This window comes from Canis lupus, chromosome 22 (assembly GCF_048164855.1).
Source record: "Canis lupus baileyi chromosome 22, mCanLup2.hap1, whole genome shotgun sequence".
NCBI classification, from domain to species: Eukaryota; Metazoa; Chordata; class Mammalia; order Carnivora; family Canidae; genus Canis; species Canis lupus.
Window position 1 is genome coordinate 43,576,145 of NC_132859.1, and position 20,705 is coordinate 43,596,849.

The 20,705-nt window shown below is 41.7% G+C and overlaps 1 protein-coding gene across 1 annotated transcript; it reads right to left on the reverse strand.

The window, feature by feature from the left end:
• Positions 1 to 11,879: 11,879 nt before the first annotated feature.
• Positions 11,880 to 17,617, reverse strand: CCR8 (C-C motif chemokine receptor 8). Its single transcript, XM_072793668.1, has 2 exons — positions 17,506 to 17,617; positions 11,880 to 13,349 (listed from the first exon to the last, which is right to left on the reverse strand). The coding sequence occupies exon 2, from the start codon at positions 13,317 to 13,319 to the stop codon at positions 12,252 to 12,254; it is 1,068 nt and encodes a 355-aa protein (XP_072649769.1). The 5' UTR covers positions 13,320 to 13,349; positions 17,506 to 17,617; the 3' UTR covers positions 11,880 to 12,251.
• Positions 17,618 to 20,705: the final 3,088 nt, after the last annotated feature.

A 20,705-nucleotide genomic window follows, 5' to 3' on the forward strand; every position in this document is an offset into this window, starting at 1 on the left:
GTAAAATAGCTTATTAATAATGGTTATTACATGTTGAAATGATATTTTGGATATATTTGGTGAAATATATTATTAAGATTAATTTTATGTATTTTTTTCCTTTTCTGAAAAATATGGCTACTAGAATATTAGAAATTGCACAGATGGCTCACACTACCTATCTATTAGACCACAGTGGTCTAGACGTTTTAAGATTATGGTTTACCTCTCCTCTGGATTCTAGGAATAACCTGTATGGTCTCCCAGCTTCCCATTATTCCAGTCTGGTGGAGCCGTTGAAAAAGTACTGCTGCTGGGATCCTGCAACTCCTATTGAAAAAAGCAGGCACATACCTTCCATGTCCCTGATTATCTGAAGAATAAAGTTCAAGCTTTTCATAGTGACAGGCTTCCAATACTTTCCAGTATCTATTCTTCACCCAGGAAATCTAGGCCAGGGAAGAAACTGATAAATTTAGGGAGTAAGATGCTGTTTTTATTTTATTTTATTTTATTTTTATTATTTATTTTAAGATGCTGTTTTTAAAGACTTCATTCCTGTGCTATTAAGTCACAAGGAACAAGCAAGAAAGCAGCTCTTTATCCCCAGAAGGGATGAAGCAAAACATAAACATTAAAAAAAAAAAAAACATAAATCTGCTTATCTTGTTCTAAGCATGAGGCTCATTTTCTTTGTACAGTGTTGATGGCTAAGCTAAAACTTCTTTTTAGAGAACAGCTACATTTTCCCCCATAGGGCAAGGATTCCTACTTTTGAGAAACAGTGGATTGGTGTATTTCAGAGGCAGCCCTTAGCCACTCTGGGGTTGGGGCAGAGGTGGGACCCACAATGAAAGCCTGTTGTCGCTGGCTACCCCACCACAGGCAAGTGCATTGGCTTGGCCCTGGGCTCAGAAGATATGCGCTGGCTTTCAAGGGTGGTAGATGCCTGCCAGGTTTTCTTCCTCTGTATTTGCTTCTGCCATACTCCCAGCCCTGGAACCCAGAGTCCCCCTATCGTCTCCAATCCTGGAGATGTGGAAATGTATGAGATCGCATGAAAGAAGCATTACTCATTAGCAGATGAGCGAGGGCTTTGGAACAATACTTACTTAATGGCGGAACTTGGAGCAGTGAGCTAAAAAATAAAAGAAAAATATATGGTGAAAATGCTGCTTGTGACTTTAGTTCAAAAAAAGGTCATTAGCATCAGACACAGCTCCCCTGATTTGTCTGCAGTCGATGGAAGGTAATTTTTGTTTCTATGACCTAACTCCCCCCACTTATACATTAGGTCCCCTGAGCTCATTCTGGCCTTTCTTTCATTAAGGTTTCATGATGCTTTCCCATCCCAGTGACTTTAGTCACTCTCAATCCAGGAAGAAAAACATATACCTCTGTTTGGATACATGACCCCCCCTCACAGCTTTATTCACAGAAGCTTTGATATCTGGAGGCGTTGCCACCATCCAAGAAGGAAAAAGCTGTAGTAAGCATGGGAAACCGGAGATGGATGGGAGGCAGAGTCTGAAACCAAGCAACTTTGGTTCCCGCCCTCCAAGGCAAAAGTAGATGAGCCTTACAGTGCCTTGCACCTGGGTGAGCCTCTTTACAACTAGTGGCCTCCCAGAGAGGTGAATGGGTATGTTATGATGGGCTCCATCCTGTAACCAATAGACGCTCCTATCCATTTGAACATCCCCTCCACCCCAAACACAGTCTAAAAGAGCAGTGTTAAGAGTCTCCAAGGGCACACACTGCCCTCAGCAGTGGGGGGAGTCACCCTCTGTGCCTAGCCTCAAGGTTGGGCACAACCAGCAGGGAAAAAATTCTAATGGCTTTACCAGAAGCTTCGGCAGAAAGGATGGTCCTGTCACTGCTTCAGGCTTTCTTTCTTCTGTGCCAGTGACCTTTGACCTTTGCCTCCAGCCTCACCACTGAGCTGGGGATGACCAGATTATGAGAGAGAGCAAGGAGGTAGAGCTATTCATGGGCTCGTCTCTGAGAAAGTGGTAGAAGACTCTACGGTGTGTGTGAGGTGTTGGGGGTATGTCCCCACAGAGTAGGGGTCCTGGGATTTTACTCCAAGAGCCAAAATATCAGGGTCGAGCTGTGAAACAAACCCAGGCCATATGGCATTGTGTGTTTAATCAGCACATAGAAGCCACAAACCTCTCTAACAGCATTGTGACAAACCATTTCCCTATCTTTTGCAATGATCAAGTTCCTTGCATTTTCCTGCTGTCTTCCCAGTGAGGAAACATATACTACCTTTTGGCTAAAACTTCACAAACATAAGCACGTGTTTTCTCCCAGTTCCTGACCAGTTTGAATTGCCCACAGTGGTGAGCAGGATGCATTTGCAGTTCATCGACTATCAAGTAGCTCTACCCACACATGGCAAGCTGTATTCATCTTCATCTTCAGCAGAAAGGCCCTATCAGTAAACAAGTATTCCTTGTGAGATGCTGAGTTTTATGGGTCAACTTGACTAGGTGATAATCCCTAGTTATTCAATCAGCACCAATCTATGAGTTGCTGGGAAGGTATTTTGTAAATGGGATTAACATCTACAATCAGTACACTGTAAGCAAAGGAGATTGTCTTTAATAATCTGAGCAGGTCTAACCTAACCAGCTGGAAGGCCTTATGAACAAAACTGAGGCTTCCCTAAAGAAGAAGAAATTCTGCCTCAGGACTGCAGCTTGAGTTCTTCCCGAAAGTTTCCAGCCTGATGGCCTGCCCTGTGGATTTTGGACTTGCCAATCCTCACAATTGCATAAACCAATTCCTTGAAATAAATCTATTAATGTACTTATATATACTAGCTATATTGATATATATTAATACAATTTTTTAAATGTGTGCATACACACACACACACACACATATATTTCTCTGGAGAACTCTGACCAATACACCTGGTTCTCCCTTCTTGGAGAACGGGAGCTGTGTCCTCCTCATCCCTGTGTGCCCTTGAGAGCCCATGGAGGCAGAGCAGTAGCGTGCAAAGAAAGTGGTCTTTGGGAAGCAGTGGTAATATCTGCATCCAATCCTGACTTTGTCAACTGCTGCTGTGCATTCACCTCAGTTTCCGCATTTCTCAAATTGGAGCTAAAAGTACCTACCTTCCAGGATTACAGTAAAGATCAAATGACATAATGTGCATGGAAGTGTTAAGTAAGACATTAACTGTAAGGAATTACTTCAGTTGGGGCCCAAAATTGTTTGTAGACTGACTACAGGCTCATTGATTGGTGTTTTCCCAAATCAGAGGTGGCCAAAAATCCTATGTAGATTATGTTCAGGTTTGAACATATTACCCATCTACAAACTTGTTTTTTTTTTAAAGAAAGGTAGCATTCTTTTTTTATTTTTTTTAATTTTTATTTATTTATGATAGTAACAGAGAGACAGAGAGAGAGAGAGAGAGGCAGAGACACAGGCAGAGGAAGAAGCAGGCTCCATGCACCGGGAGCCCGACGTGGGATTCGATCCCGGGTCTCCAGGATCGCGCCCTGGGCCAAAGGCAGGCGCCAAACCGCTGCACCACCCAGGGATCCCCCCATCTTCAAACTTGTTACCTTGTCCTTGGATAAAAAAGGAACATCTAAGATTGGCCCAAGAGAAAAACAAAAGTAGAAATTCCTTTGACATCAGGATTGCTGCATGAGTACTTATTGTCCGTCGTAACACATAGTATAACCCCACAGGGCTCACTCCTAACTTGGACACAGGCAAGAAAATAAACGTAGAGAGAGAGAGAGAGAGAGAGAGAGAGGTCAGGACAGGGAGGGGCAGAGAAAGAAGGAGAGACTCTTAAACAGGCTCCATGCCCAGTGTGAGCCCAAGGCGGGGGCTCGATCTCACAACCCTAAGGTCATGATCTGAGCTGAAATCAAGAGTCTGCTGCTTACCTCACTGAGCCACCTAGGCACCCCAAGAAAACAGACCTCTTGAAGGTGATGCTCACGGTTCCTGTAAAGACTGCGTTGGCACTATTGTAAGCCATCATGGAAAACGTGGCATCTATCATGGTGTCCAGCACACCACCCTGGATAATCCTGCAGGGCCAGATGAGGGGAGAAATAGTCACCATGACTAATAGTCACCAAATAGTCACCAATAGTCACCTAAACATCTCCCACCCCTCTGGTGTAGCTTGCATTAGCCTGAGATTTTCACTTGGCAGAGCCAGGTGCTGGTGGGGCAAAATGGTGCAGGCTTCCCTGTCATCCAAGATCAAATTCTTACCTCCCTCAGAGTGGAGCAGAGAAGCAAGAGAAAACATACACCAGGGGAAGACAAGTAAAGTTGTCTAAAGTAAGCTGCAGCACCTGTTTAGAAGGGGATGAGCTATTCAAAGTGGCAGAAGAAACCCTTTGCTCCACCACCAGCCTCAACTTCAAATTCTGCTGAATCTTGTATACCCTTCTGGGTTAGCATCTGGTGGAAACAGAATTACACAGTGATAGAGACCCGACTCTGAATCCCATGTTTCTAGCCACATGACCTCAGTCACATAACCACTCAGGGCATCTTTGTCTTCATTTGTAAGACAGGAAAAAGGACTACCTCCTTCTAAGAATTTTTGTGAGGAATTAACATAACTAAAGCTCCTTGCACAGGGTCTGCCATCTACTCAAACTGAAGATGCAGTTTTCTCTCTGATCATGTTTAACCTCCACTGTGTGTTCCACTGCCATTTAGGAGGTTGAGGACCAGTGAAGAGATCCCTAAACAGGGAGTGGGCCCTATCTCGGGTGGATCGCTGAGGGGCCGGTGGAGCTACCCTTCTCCAGGGAGCCAACAGAATGAGGTTTATGCTCCTCTGTTTCGCAGTAACTGAGAACCTGCTCATGGCAGCCACAGACTCAGCCAGCCTAGGGCCCTCTCCCTGCTTTTTGGCCAAGAAAAAGCCCATTTGAGCTGCTGGCTTGGCTGGCCCTCCAGCCTCATCCAGATGGCCCCTCCAGGAGGTGCCCAGGCTAGAACAAGCAGACACACTTGTTCTCTGGGTCACTGTGGAAGATGACATATTCAAAGCCAAGTCTCTCCATCTATGTGATCTGGAGGAGGTGGGTGTCTTCTATCATTTGAACTAGAGAGAAGAGTCAGGTCAGGTTGGGGAACTCAGGCTGGAAACTGACTGTTCAGGCAGTGCAGATCTCCAAGGCAGAAAGCCCCTGACCCTGAGGGAGGTCCTCGGGAAACCCCGCTGTCCTAGCTTCCCACCTAGTGCCACACTCCTCTGAGAGGAGAAGAGGTTAATAGCGAGGAATGGACTGCCCATGAATTCGGGATGCCACAGTTTCTATCAACTGAATAACAAATATTAATCTGAAATGCACTGATTTTGGCAGGTGAAAATCCTGTCTATAAAATAAGCAAATATGTCCCCTCCTCTAATTACCAAGGTCTGAAATTTAGGTGAGATTTTCCTGGGCAGTATTATCTCCAAGGGACATGGGGAGGGCTTAGAGGACTTAGTTAGAGTCCAAAGGTGAAGCTTTCAATACATAAAATCCAAACACTTGTCAAACACCTGCACTTTTGCTGAGAATCTCAAAGCAGAAACTCTCATGACAGGTTAGGTATATGAAACCAGAAGTCTTCCAACTGACTCCTCCTGTCCCTTCAATGCCACTTCCGAGCCTTTGCCCTTCCTTTCCACTGGTGCTCCTTCACCCATTCAGAATTGCAGCTCAAAGTGGCCACGAGAGGGAGCACGAGCCCTGTCCCCAACAGGTTATGGTGCCTGGCCTCTGGGACAGAACCTGACTGATGGGGTGTCATTCTCATTTTACAGACTAGGAAACTGATGCTCAGAGCAATTAGGGGACAAGCAGCTGGAAGTACAGTATACTAATGGGAAGAAGTTATGGAAACTGAATTCAAATACTGCTCTACTATCTACTTGCTGGCAAAAGAGCCCCCAGCAGGTGGGCAGTGAGGATTGGAGACCATTACTAGGCTTTTTCCCCCCTGAAGAGCCCATCTCTCTATAAATGAGAATCTATATTTCTTTCCATCTGTATAGATGAGAAAGGGTGTATACAGGAAACTGTGAGTAAGCCAATAAATAAGCCAGAAAAAAGTAGAAACTGATTTGTACCAGTGAACATGAATAATAACCAGGTGAAAGGTATAAGAAAATGTTGCCGTATGATGGATTATCCAAAATCCTTGGGAGGAGGGCATACAAGTAAGAAGGCATAGTAAACCAAATGGCCAACCAGGGTGAAGCATATTAGGACCAAAGCCTGGATGACACGGGGGAGCAGGACAAGGAAGTGCCAGGGAAGACTGTCTTTGAATTGTGTGCCACCAGGGTCATTGGGGCTTAACCAGACTGCAAGTCCCCATATGCAAGTAAGGATCCTTCCAACATGCAAATTTGACCATTTCATTCTCCTACCTATAACTCTTCTGGATAAAGCCTGAATTCTTTAACATGGCAGGCCAGGCCCCAGCCTTTCTCTCCGACCTGCTCCCTGGCCTCCTTTCCCTACCACTAAACATTTCTGCTTCTGCAGTTCTGGGAACTTGACATGGTCCATTTCACCTTTGGACCTTGGTACTTGCTCTTCCTGGTGAAAACTGACCTGTGTATTAAATACATGCGTGAACTAATGAGTCAAATCAGGATAGTATCAGGCGAAGTCTAGACTGCACCTCTTTTGGATTTCTTAGGTTTTCAGCAACCACTTCCAGTCCAGTGTAAGGATTATTCTCCATCCCAATGCTGGGTGGAGGCCCATCATGGTGGAGCTTTATTATGAATTCATAGAGAAGACTGCAAATGGATCATGGATATGACTTTCAGGTTGTAGGTGCTCTGTGCAGTTTCTTAAAGAGGTAGACCTTGCTAAGATGCTAAAGCTATCCCTGGTAAATCTGAACACCTCTATCAGGAGCACTTAACTTGGGCTGGATGGGGACTCTGAATAATTCAAAACTGTTGTCAAAACTTCGCTTATGTGTGGGTATTTTTCTCAAGGTGCTCTGTGCCCCAAAACATCTCCCACCCCTCTGGTGCAGCTTGCATTAGCCTGAGATTTAGGTACAAGTCTGAACATGGTGATCCTAGACTCACATGATGTTAGGCCAGAAAAGGAACTTCGTGACCACCTACTTCAACTTGCCCATTTTCGAAGTGAGAAAGCAGGCCTTGAGGGGAGACACAGTGAGGTTTGGGCAGAGCCCGCACTAGAATCAGAAATTCCTGTCTCTGGGTCCCATGCTGTCTCTACTCCGTGCACAATCACTCCTAGAATCTCCTTATTCCCACCCAGTGACTCCTGTAGACTAGACAGGTACAGTACAGGTGAGGAATTGGGAAGGACAGTGCCTTTACCTGGCACACCCAGCTGGGGTTACCAGGGTGATTAACAATGACCAGGAAGAGAGCAGATAACCTCAGTGTCTGGGAATGAGGACACATGGTCCTACCTACCTACCTCACCTAAGTTCTTAACCCTGTCTTGTTTCAGGGGCCCATTCCTTTATTCATTCAACAACAATTATATAAGCACATATCGCACTTACTGGCATCAATGTAAGAAATTACTCCAAGAAAAGAGGATCTACTAAGCACTGAGGTGACAGTATAATGAAAGTTCCACAAAAACACAGATTATCAGGAAATTGCTATAAGGTTATGTTTCAGAATTTCAGTGTCTGGACATTCAGAATGAGGAGTTTGTCTTTTGTCATTAGTGACCTGACCTAATAATGGAGCTGGGGGAATATTCAGAATAAAGTAAATTTGTGTCTGAAGCAGGGGTAAGAAGCAACCTTCTCATGTTTTTCAGAAGTTACATTTTTTGCAGGAGTAGTATGTGAATATCCTAAGCATATTTTGAACATTTCAAGGAAGCTGTTTGGATGCTATCCTAAAATGAGTAGGCTGCCCTCCAGGCATTTATTTACAATACGGTCAATATAATGTGTGTCACTTTTGGAGAATGTATCATCTATTATTGAAATTATGTTGTTAACTTGGAAAAGAAAAGAAATAATTGTTCTGGAATCAGAAATCAACCTTTTGTGTACTATGTAATGGGATCCAAGAGAATATTCCATCTAAAGGTGATTTTTAGATTTTATATGTATTATGTATCTTCGTAGTAATAAAACCTTGTCTGTGCAAAAAGAAAAAAAAAATCCCACCTAAATTTACAGGAGAGAAAGGAAGTATAAGAACATAGTTTGGCTTGAAGTAGAAGAGTATAGAGAAACACAACACACACTCTCTAATCAAAAGAAAACTGGTGTGGCTATATAAATGCTGAACATTGCAAACTTTCAGACAAGGAGTATTGTTGGAGGAAAAGAAATATTTAATAATGATAAAAGAAAAAAAATGATAAAAGAGTCGGGGTACCTGGCTGGCTCAATCAGAAAAATATGAGAATCTTGAGATCAGGAGTTTGAGCTCCATATTGGGTGTAGAGATTACAAACAAACAAATAAATAAACTTTAGTAATGATAAAAGAGTTCATTCTTTTTTTTTTCATTCTTTTTTTTTAAAAAAGATTTTATATATTTCATGTGAGAAATGTATGTATGTATTTTATATGTATGTTTTATATGTTTCATGTGAGAAACACAGAGAGAGGCAGAGACACAGATAGAGGGAGAAGCAGGCTCCCTGAGAGGAGCCTGATGTGGGACTTGATCTCAGGACACTGGGATCACGACCTGAGCCACAGGCTGATGCTCAACCACTGAGTCACACAGATGCCCCCAAAGAGTCAATTCAATAAAAAGGTATACAAATCTTATATTTGTATGCACCTAATAACAGAGTGTCAAGATATATACAGCAAAATTTAAAGAGATTAAAATGAAAATAGACAAACTCCCAATCACAGATTTTATTTTATTTTTAATTTTTTTATTTTTAAAAAGATTTTATTTATTTATTTGACAGAGAGAGTGCACAAGCAGGGGGCGCAGAGACAGAGGGAGAGAGAAGCAGACTCCCCACTGAGCAGAGAGCCCAATGTGGGACCTGATCCCAGGACCCAGGGATCATATCCAAGCCAAAGGCAGACACTTAATCCACTGAGCCACCGAGGCGCCTGAACACAGATTTTAATACACTTTTTGCAGTGATTCATAGAATAAGCAAACAGCAAAAATCAGCAAGAATAAAGACTTCAGCGGGGCACCTGAGTGGCTCAGTGATTGAGCATCTGCTTTCGGCTCAGGTTGTGATCCCAGGGTCCTGGAATCAAGTCCCACATTAGGATCCCAGTGGGGAGCCTGCTTCTCCCTCTGCCGGTGTCTCTGATTCTCTCTTTGTGGGTCTCCTGAATAAATGAATACATAAATTAAAAAAAAAAAAAAGAAGAAGAAGAAGGAAAGAATAGAGACTTGAGCAATCTGATTAACCAGCTCCAGCCAGCAACCACTCAATACACCCATTCTTTTCACATGTACGGGGAACATTTACCATAATAAACCCTGTTCTGGGTCATAAAACAATTCTCGATAGATTTCAAAAAGCCAAATGCACACATATATATTCTCTGAGGGCGGTGGAGTTGAACTAGAAACTAAGGCATAAAGAAATCCCCAAATATTTGGAAATTTTAAATTCATTTCTGAACAACTCATGATAAAAAGAAGACTTCACAATGAAAAACAGAAAATAATTTAAATTGCAAATCAATGAAAATCTATCACATGTAAATGTGTGGGATGCCATGTAAGCCTGGCTGAGAGGAAATTTTGTAGCTCTAAAGCACATCTTTCAAAAACAAATGTTGATAATCAGTGATTTAACATTCCTTCTTAAGAAGCTAGAATAAAATAGAAATTAAACCTAAGGAAAGCAGGTGAAATAAAAATAAGAGCAGAGACGCCTGGATGGCTCAGTCGGTTAAGCCTCCCACCCTTGGTTTCCGCTCAGGTCCTGATCTCAGGGTCAGAAGATGGACCCCCTCATGGAGCCCTGGGTAGAGCCCCATGTGGTGATGGGCTCCCACTTAGCTGGGAATCTGCTTGAGTTCTTTCTCTTCCTATCTCTGCACTCCCCCACTCACACTAACTCTTTCTCTCTTTGAAATAAATTTTTTAAAAAATTTAAGATTGTATTTATTTATTCATGAGAAACACACAGAGAAAGGCAGAGACACAGACAGAGGGAGAAGCAGGCTCCCTGAGAGGAGCCTGATGTGGGACTTGATCTCAGGACCCCAGGATCACGACCGGAGCCACAGGCTGATGCTCAACCACTGAGCCACACAGGTGCCCCCTAAGTTTAAAAATCTTAAACAAAAAGCTAAAGAGCAGAAATCAGTGTAAAGACAAAAACAGAAAATCAACAAAGCCAAAAGCTGGTTCTTTGAAAAGATTAATAAAATTGATAAACCTCCTAAGACTGATCAGGAACAAAAAAGAGACAAAATACAAATCACCAATTTTAGGAATGAAATAGGGCATCACTTCATAGTCTCATAAAAATACTATAAGAAGATATTAGGAACAACTTTATGCTAATTTGACATCTTAAACTGGGAAATTTCCTTAAAAATCACAGCGTTCCCAAACTGAGACAAGCAGTTGTCTGAATAATCTTTATGTGCCAAAGAAACTGAAAGCATAATTTTAAATCGTCCTGAAGAGAAATCCCAGATGGCTTCACTAATTGATTTCACCAAACCTTTAAGGGGAGACATAACACCCAATATTGTGCACAAACTATTTCAGAGACTAGCAGCAAAAGGAATACTTTGCAACACATTTTTGGAGGCCACATCCGACCAGGACTTTTTAAAAATAAAAATATATTAATTTATTATATTTATATATGGTATTTATATAATATATAACATTATATATTTTGTATATTTGTATACAATATAATATATAATAATATACATTGAGGCACCTGGGTGGCTCAGTGGTTGAGCGTCTGCCTGTGGTTCAGGTCATGATCCCCGGGTCCCTGAATCGAGTCTCTTATCAGGCTCCCTGCAGGGAGCCTGCTTCTGCCTCTGCCTATGTTTCTACCTGTCTCTCTGTGTCTGTCATGAATAAATAAAAAAAAACTTTAAATATATATATAATATTATGATATTTGTTAAAATTATTAATTTAATATACATTAACATATAGTGTTATGTTAGTTTCAGGTATACAATATTCAACAATTCTGTACATGTCTCAGTGCTCATATACAGTAAGTGTAGGCACCACCACCTGTCACCAAACAACGTTACTGACTGTATTTCCTATGCTGTACTTTTCATCTTGGGGACTGGTTTATCTTAACACTGGAGGTTTGTACCTCTTAATCCTCTTTATCTATTTCACCCATCCCAGCCCCTTCCACCTGCCCTCTGGGCAACCACCAGTTCAGTCTCTGTATTTAAGAATCTGTTTTTTTGTGTATCTCCTTTTTCTCTTTTCATTTGTTCTGTTTCTTAAATTTCACATATGAGTGGAATCGCATTGTGTTTGGTTTTCTATCTCTGACTCATTTCTTAGCATAATACATCTAGGTCCATTCATGCTGTTGCACATCTGACCAGGACATTTATTTTTTTTTTTAATATTTATTTATTTATTTATTTATTTATTTATTTATTTATTTATTTATGATAGTCACAGAGAGAGAAAGAGAGAGAGAGGCAGAGACACAGGCAGAGGGAGAAGCAGGCCCCATGCACCAGGAGCCTGATGTGGGATTTGATCCCGGGTCTCCAGGATCGCGCCCTGGGCCAAAGGCAGGCGCCAAACCGCTGCGCCACCCAGGGATCCCTGACCAGGACATTTAAAAAGGAAAATTATAGGGCAATGTTTCTCATGAACACAGACACGAAAACCCTGAGAATCCAATTATTTATTAAAATGATTGTGACCAAGAGGTCATCTTTTCCAGGGAAAATACAGGTTGACTTAAAATAAGAAAATCACACAATGTAGTTCACTGAATTAACAGAATAACAGAGAATAACTATATGATCACCTTAATATATATGAAAAAGCATTTGATAAATTTTAAGTTGATATATGATAAAGACACTACAAAAACTAAGAAAAAAATTACAAAGCTCCTATTATAATAGTGAGATATTCCAGAGAATGGTAACAAAATTTTCAAAACCTGAGAAAATTAATTTGCAATAGGAGTTCATTAACTATCATGAAATATGCCATCTGTCTGTAACCACATTTCTAAAAGTATCCCTTCACGTAGCCTCAGACTCCAATGTAAATCATTTGTCCCCTAAATGAAGAGCTGCTTCCAGGCACCCACTCACAAAATGTAGTCTGTGGTGGAGAAACGGGAGGGGTGTTGACAGGAGGAGTGGGACCTCTCCAAGCCTTCCTTTGGGATTTGTCCTCCTATGTAGAAGAGGATGTGATTGCAACTCTTCCGAAAAATTTCTGAGAGGTGTTTCTTGAACTTCTCACCCATGAAAGCATAGATCACAGGGTTCACACAGCAGTGAGTGAAGGAAATGGTTTCTGTGACATGGGTGGCATAAATCAGCCGCTGGCTCAGGACACATCCATCCAAGATGTTCATGTTGAACAGGGAAGTGAGGAAGAGGACTACATTGAATGGGACCCAGAAGAGTAAAGATGCAATCACCACAATGAGTACCAACTTGATGGCCTTGGTTTTGTTGTGGTTTTGGCAACTCTTCAGCTGGTGCAGGATGCTAATGTAGCAGAACATAAGGATGGTGAATGGGATCAACAGACCTAAGATATTCATTTCAAAGTGAATGAAGATCTTCCACTTCAGAGTTTGTTGATTGTAAGATGAATAGCACTGTAGAAAGCCATCTTCAGAGGCCACCTGGTACAATACTAGTAATGGGCTGGTAGCCATGATGGCAATCAGCCACACAGCCAGACTCAGGGCTGTCCCCATTCTGGCTGTCCTCACTTTCATGGCATAGACAGCATGGACGATTGCCAGGTACCTGTCCACACTCATGAGGGTGATAAAGAACATGCTGCTGAAGAAGCCAATGTAATAAAAACCAGAGACCACCTTGCACATTACAGTCCCAAACACCCACTGGTCTAGCTGATAGTGGGTCTGGAAGGGGAAGGAGAAGACAAAAAGCAGGTCAGACAAGGCCAGGTTCAAGAGGTATATGTCAGTGATGCTCTGCAGCTTCTTGCAGGCAACAAGGACCAGGATGACCAGGCTGTTTCCCAGAAGACCGAATACAAATAAGACACAGTAAAAGACGGCAAGAAGCAACTTGCTGTCTCTTTGGATAAGTTCCCCATCACAGGGGCTTGAGATGATATCAGGATAGTAGTAGTCTGTTATCTTTGTCACATTGGGCTCCAGTGTATAATCCATCAAGGAAGGAGAATGAGGTCAGAAAAGCACCTAAAAGAGATTCATTCCTTAAAAATATTTTTTATTTAAAAATATAGACTGAAGTTTAGCCATCCCACCCCATTCATGTTGAAGTCCTAAAGCCCTATTATGAACTGAAATTTGTGTTCTCCCAAAATTCATATGTTAAAGCCCTACCCTACTTTGTGATGGCATTAAGCAGTGGGTTCTTTGGGAAGTTATTTGGTTAAATGAGGTCATGAGGGGTGTACCCTGATAAAAATCACATTAGAGCTTGCTTCTTCTCTCCACTCTCAGCCACATGAGGATACAAGGAGAAGTTGGCTGTCAGTAACCTAGAAGAAGGTTCTCACCAGAGCCTGCCAGCACTCTGATTTTGGACTTCCCAGCCTCTAGAATGGTGAGAATTCTATTTCTGTTGTTTATAAACCATCCAGTCTGTACTATTCTGTTACAGCAGCCCAAACTGACCAAGACACCACGTATGTCACTGTATTTGGAGATGAGCCAGTAAGGAGGTAATTATAGTTAAATGATATCATAAGGATGGGGCCCTAATCCACAGTCCTGGTGTCCTTATAAGAAGAAGGGGAAACCGACCATGCAATCTCTCTCTCTCTCTCTCTCTCTCTGCATGCACAGGAAAGAGACCATGCAAGGACACAGCAAGAAGATGGATGGTTCCAAGCCAGAAAGAGAGGTCTCACCAGAAACCAGTCCTGTTGGCACACTGGTTTTGGACCTGTAGCCTCCAGGACCATGTTAAAATTAATTTCTGTTGTTTAAGCCGCACAGTCTGGGGCATTTCGTTATGGCAGCCTGAGCTGGTACAGATTATGACACTGAGAGGTGGGTGCCGCTATAACAAAATACCTAAGTGGCTTGGAAGTGGCTAGTGAGTGGAGTGGAAGCATCCTGAGGCGCATGCTAGAGAAAGCCAAGGTTGCCTCGAGGAGACTGTTGGCGGAAATATGGATGATAAAAGTGATTATGCTAAGGGTGCAAGAAGAAATGAGGAGGCTGGAGAGTTTCCATCACCTCAGAGAATACAGGTATCATTGTGAACAGAAAAGGGGTGGAAATATGAATGTTAAAGATGAGGTCTCAGACAGAAATGAGGAACACCTTATTGGAAGTGGAAGAATTGGATTCTGGCTGTACGTGGCTGAGAACTTGGCTGAGTTGCGTTCTAGGGTTTTGCGGAAGATTGGATATCTGGCTGGGGTATTTCTAAGCCAAATGTTAAGGGGCAGCCTGGCTTCTCTGTGCAGCTTATTGTCAAACGCAAGACAGAGGTAAGTTGAGGGAGTCGTCATACAAAGATGAATCAGAACTTGAAGACCTGGAAGCCTGTCCATACCACAAAAATTAGGCTATTTCTGGAAAGGACACCAAAGGTGTGGTGGAACAGCCACTCCACAAGGAGGCCACCCCTGGAGTTAATCAGCCATTTCAACAGCAGCTAGGGCCTCTAGGGAGCTTCCTACAGCCTTTGACACAGATCTTTGTTTATAGTGATTACCCAGTAACTGTTGGTCAAGTGGGTGAAAAAAATCCATTTGCTTATGTTAGTACGTTTTGTTTTAGTTCTGTTACCTTGCCTCAACAAGGTTGTAGATTTTAGAATAAGTACTTTGTTTCCCACAGCCCCAGACCTTTCCACTCCAGCAGAGACAGGACAAAATTTCCAAATTTCCTGGAAACCTAAAGTTTCTCTAGACAATAGTCTATTAACATGTTTTGAAAATTTACAATTGCCCCAGCTGACCAATACAGGGGGGACTGGGTGGCATAAGAAAAGCCAAAATTTATGAAGAAAATCTAAATACCCGTAGTTCCATCACCCAGAATTAGCAATTGCTAACATATTGTCAGATTTGCTTTTGTTTTTTTTTTTTTTTAGTTTCCTTCCCTCTCCTTCCTTCCTTCCTGCTTTCCTAATGCAATACAGATGAAGCTAAAGTTCTCTTTCACTACACAACTTCTCCCTATGCCCCAGGAGCAACTACTAAAACCAGTCTGGCATGATCCATTCCCTGTATTTTACATACATTTTTTTTTAAGGATTTTATTTATTTATTCATGAGAGACACAGAGACAGAGAGAGGCAGAAACACAGGCAGGGGGAGAAGCAGGCTCCATGCAGGGAGCCTGACGTGGGACTCGATCCTGGGCCTCCAGGATCACACCCTAGGCCGAAGGCGGCGCTAAACTGCTGAGCCACCCAGGCTGCCCTACATACATTTTTTTTTTTTTAAAGATTTTTTGTTGTTGTTGGTATGATTTGGATCATTTTATTTTATTTTATTTTATTTTTTTTGAGAGAGAGAGCAAGAGAGCATGAGCAGGGGGAAGGGGCAAAAGGAGAGGGAGAAGCAGGCTCCTCTTTGAGCAGGGAGCCTGATCCAGGGCTCGATCCCAGGACCCCGAGATCATGAGTCCAAGGCAGATGGTTAACTGACTGAGCCACCCAAGCAACCCTACTTTTATATACTTAAATGTATCCATCAATAGTATATAATATATAATATTGTTTTGTGCTCACTTTTGACTTACACAAATGGTGTCATGTCTCTGGTTTTGTATCTTACTTCTCCTTGCACTGTTGTTTTAGAAATATAGCCACACTATTCTAAAGAGTTCAGTCAATTTTTTTCACTGCTCTTCTAAGCACCATAAATAACTATTTTAAAAGTACAATAGAAAAAAATGATCCAAATCCAAATAACTATTTTAAAAGTACAATAGAAAAAAATGATCCAAATCAACAAAAATTACTAAGATTTCTAAGAATAAACATGATAAAAACTGCAGTTCAATCATAGAAAATATTATAAAACTTTGTTGAAGGCCATCAAAGAGGACATAATTAAAAAGGAAACATATGCTATATATGTGTGAGGGAAAATGCAACAATTATAACATGATAATTCTCAGATTGATATATACACTCAAGATGCCTTCAATTTGGACATTGTTTTTCCAAGGTGTTTGGCCGCCAAACATTCAGACATCTGTCCACCAGGCCACCTTTCTTTCTATAACTGGAAACGCCAAGCAAGTTAGCCATTTTTAAAGATACTAATTTCATTGAAGTATGTACCCAAAGTGAATTTAAAAACATAATTTCTGAAGTATGAAGGTAGGTCTTTTTTTTTTTTTTTTTGTGGCTAGTTATCTCTCAAACGAATAGTCTCTCCACCTACATCTTCCTTCCTACTAGTCTTACAGTTATTTAAAGAAAAATAATTTTTGCTTTGCCTTCCTTCTGTTCTGCTCTACTAATATCCTAGAATAAAGGGAGGTCCATAACTCATTCTTTCCTCAAATCCTTCCTGCTAACCCTCTAACCATACTTGCCCCTGTTTTCTCATCTGTAAAATCCACGTGAAGTGTTAAGAAGTCTATCATTTATTACAGTGGACCAAGCATTTTAAAGATTTTATTTATTTATTTGACAGAGAGAGAAAACACAAGCGGGGGGAGGTGCAGGCAGAGGCTGAGCAGGAAGCCCAATGCGGGGCTTGATACCAGAACCCTGGGATCATGACCTGTGCCAAAGGCAGATGCTTAACCAACTGAGCCACCCTGGTGCCTGGACCAAGCATTTTAGATGCATTCCTTCATTCATTTCTCTTGAATCCCTGGGAAGCAGGCACTCATATCTCTTTTCTGTTTCTGGAGTTAGAGCTGTATCTGAATCTCAGAGCCAGGACTCAAAACTCATGCATTCCGAACCCTTTTTCTCTTCTATATTTTGCTATTTTGTCGGTCGAGTGAAAACACTCCAACCCACCAGACTTCCAAGTTCTAGACTATTTTGTAGTTGAGTGGTTTGTCTGACAGAAGCCTTTGTAACTAACACAAGGACAGACTCTTCTCAGATGCCTGGTGATAAGAAGTATTTTCTTATCACCCTTCCCACTCTTGTGGGAGCTTTGACCCTTCCCAGCATCCTGCAGAGAAAATGGCATGGCTTGTTTCCCTCACACAGAGCCATGGGCAGCCACTAAGACATCTGCAGGTTTGTGGACTCAACACATGCAAAGATTAAAGAAAAATGTATACCTCTTCTGCCGGACTTCTGAAATATTTGCCTTCCCTTTGCTTTTTTTCCCCAAGGACATAAAAAACTGTCCCTGCCTACTTCTATCTTTCTCCCCCAAGGATGCTTATTAATACATACCTTAATCAGAGCCTTTGCTCTGGAGATTTCAGTGTTGCTGATTCCTTCTTTTCAGAACCTGCCCTCTGTGGGTGCAGCTCAGTGAGCAAGAGCTTGTCTCGAGGGAGGTGTCTTATCTACTTGTGGTGAGTGGTAGGATAGGGGTGGACCTGCTATCCTACAGTATTTAAAAAGTTAAAAACAATTGATCTCACCTAAGAACACATACAGATGACAAATGAGCATGTGAAAATATTCCCAACACATTATGTTTAGGGAATTGTAAATTAAAACAACACTACGTAATTATTTGAATGGCTAAAATCCAAAACACTGACAACCCCAAATGCTGGAGAGCATGTAGGGCAAGAGGAACTCTCATTTACTGATGGTGGGAATGCAAAATTATACCAGTACTTTTGGAGAGAGGTTGGAAAATTTTTTTGAAAGAAGATTGGCAATTTTTTATAAAGCTAGAATAGGCTTACCATATAATCCAGTAATCATGCTCCTGAGTATTTACCCAAATGAGTTGAAAACACATCCACACAAAAACCTGAGCATGAATATTTACAACAGCTTTATTCATAATTGGCCCAAATTGGAAGGAACTAGGATGTCCTTCAGTTGAGGAATGGATAATCAAGCTGTGGTAATGTACACAATGGAATATTATTCAGTGATTTAAAAAAAGAGCTATCGAGCTACACACGCGCGCGCGCACACACACACACACACACACACAAAGACACTTCATGCGCGTATTGTTATGTGAAAGAAGCCCATCTGAAGAGGCTACATTCCAACTATATGACGTTCTGAAAAAGGCAAAACTATAGAGACAGTTAAAAAGATGAGTGGTTTCTAGAGATTCAGGGGGAGGCGGTTGAAAAGGTGGAGCCCAGGACATTTTTACAGTGGTGAAACTATTTTGTCTGAAACTGTAGTGGTGGATACACATCATTATGCATTTGTCAAAAGCCAGAGAATGTATAATGCAGAATGAACCCTAATATAAACTATGAGCTTCAGTTAATAGTAATCTATTGATTTTGACTCCTCAGTTGTAACAAATGTACCACTCTAATACAAGATGTTAATAACAGGAGAAACTGCAGGAAGGGGAGGTGTGTTAATGGACTGAATTGTGTTCCCCACCCCAAATTCAGAGGCTGAAGCCCTAACCCCCAGTGTGATGGTATTTGCCTTTAGAGATGTAATTAAAGTCAAATCAGGTCAAGACCAAGTGAGGGCACAGCAAGAAGATGGTCATCTACAAGCTAGGAAAATGCTGTCACCAGGAACCCAATTTGTCAGCATCTTGATCTTCTATTTCTAGCTTCCAGAACTATGAGAAAATACATTTAAGCCACCCAACTTGTGGTATTTTGCTATGATGACCTAAACAGACTAATACAGAGCATATACAGAGACTTTCTGTATTTTCTACCTAAACTGTATGCATACCTAAAACCTCCCTAAGAAATAGTCTATTAAATTTTTCTAACTGAAAACCATATTTAAAATAAGATGATAATTTTATCATTATCTTGAAGTTGTATTATTTCTGCCTGTATAATTTCTTCATGACATGTAGCATGCCCAAGTGTGGTGACTATGTGTGTATATGCATATATATTTGAATTATAGGGGTAGCAGTGATCATTTCTGTGAGTCATTTCGTTACTTACATGCTGTACATTGAAAATATCATCATCATTAAATGTTCCCCTTTTTCATTCTATGCTAAGCAGAGTAATAAAGTAATGGCCATTTTGTTGCTTATGTCTATCAACATCCTTTCTTTTAAATGAATCTTTAGATAAAGGGAAATCCATCTAGCTCCCATTCCATTCATTACTGTGGGACTGCCAATCACATTGACACAGGCACACATACTATTAAAAGGAAGGAAGTTCCTTGATTCAGTTCTGGTCAAGGAGAATGTTTCATTTTCCCATCCACGGTCATAATTGATTTAAAGAATCTCACATCTTGAGCCCCCATGTAGCAGAAAATTATTTGAAGGATGAAACGAAGCAGGGAAAATTATAGCCAAGAAATGGAGAAAATATATAATTCTTTGTTTGTGTTCCTGGAATGACAGTTTTGTGATTCATTTGTGCCCACCCTCTACCCCCAGCACTACCCTTTTAGGCTTCAGCCAGTTTCAGTTGGGTTTCTGGCACAATTAAAGAGTAGAGCCTGATTTGATAGCTCCCAGTTATCAAGTGCCTTTTATGTACCAATTCGTTTGTATACGCCATCCTCATTTGGTCTCATGAAGATCATAAATGAGAGTTATTATCACTTTTGTTTGAGAAACTGAAGCTCAGAGAAGTGAAGTGATGTGGCAGTGGTTACCCAAATAGTTAACTGAAGACTCGACTTCAAATTCAGGTCCAAGCGATTACAAAGTTCAAACTTTTCATTTCATTATCTTAAAATTGGCAAATGTCAGAGCCCCTGGGTTCCAGTGTGTGTTGGGTCAAAACTGAATGCTAAGTTCCAAAGGTTAACTCTTTCAAAAAGAAGGTGTTTGGAGGCTCACCTTAAATGAATTTCCCCTAGCCCAAGGGAGTGAACAGGTCCCCAGATGTTGGGAGGGAGCTATAGAAGTTCCTGAAACTCCCCAACTCTAACTCAGTCATTTCTGGAAGGTTGCAATAGATTCCTTGCATTCATGGTCCCAGTGTTTCATGGAGCAAGTAGAGATCTGAGGCACATGCTCATTCTTGTAGCTCCCTAATACCATGAAACTATGCCCCAGCTAGCCAGCTGGAGGAGAGTCAAGTTACTTCACTCATCCTAACCAAGGCCAACCTAGACCTGCCAGCCAACTTCATGAGTTCAATGTAGAAGCGAGCCCATCCAAGATCAACAGGGCTGCCTAGCTGACCACCACAGATGTATGAGCAATAAATGCTTGTCATTAAATGCAACTGAGGGTTTTTTCATGGTTTGTTATGCAGCATTGTTGTGACAGAAACCAACTGATAGAAGCAGTCTTGCTAGATTATGGGGCAAGGAAGCCTGTTGTGAATGGACACATCCTTTGGGATATCAGAAGAGAGCTCCCTAGAAGTAGGGGAGTTTGGGGGAAGCCTGGATGGCTCAGCAGTTGAGTGTCTGCCTTCGGCTCAGGGCTTGATCCTGAGGTCCAGGGATCCAGTCCCACATTCGGCTCCCTGTGGGGAGACTGCTTCTCCCTCTGCCTGTGT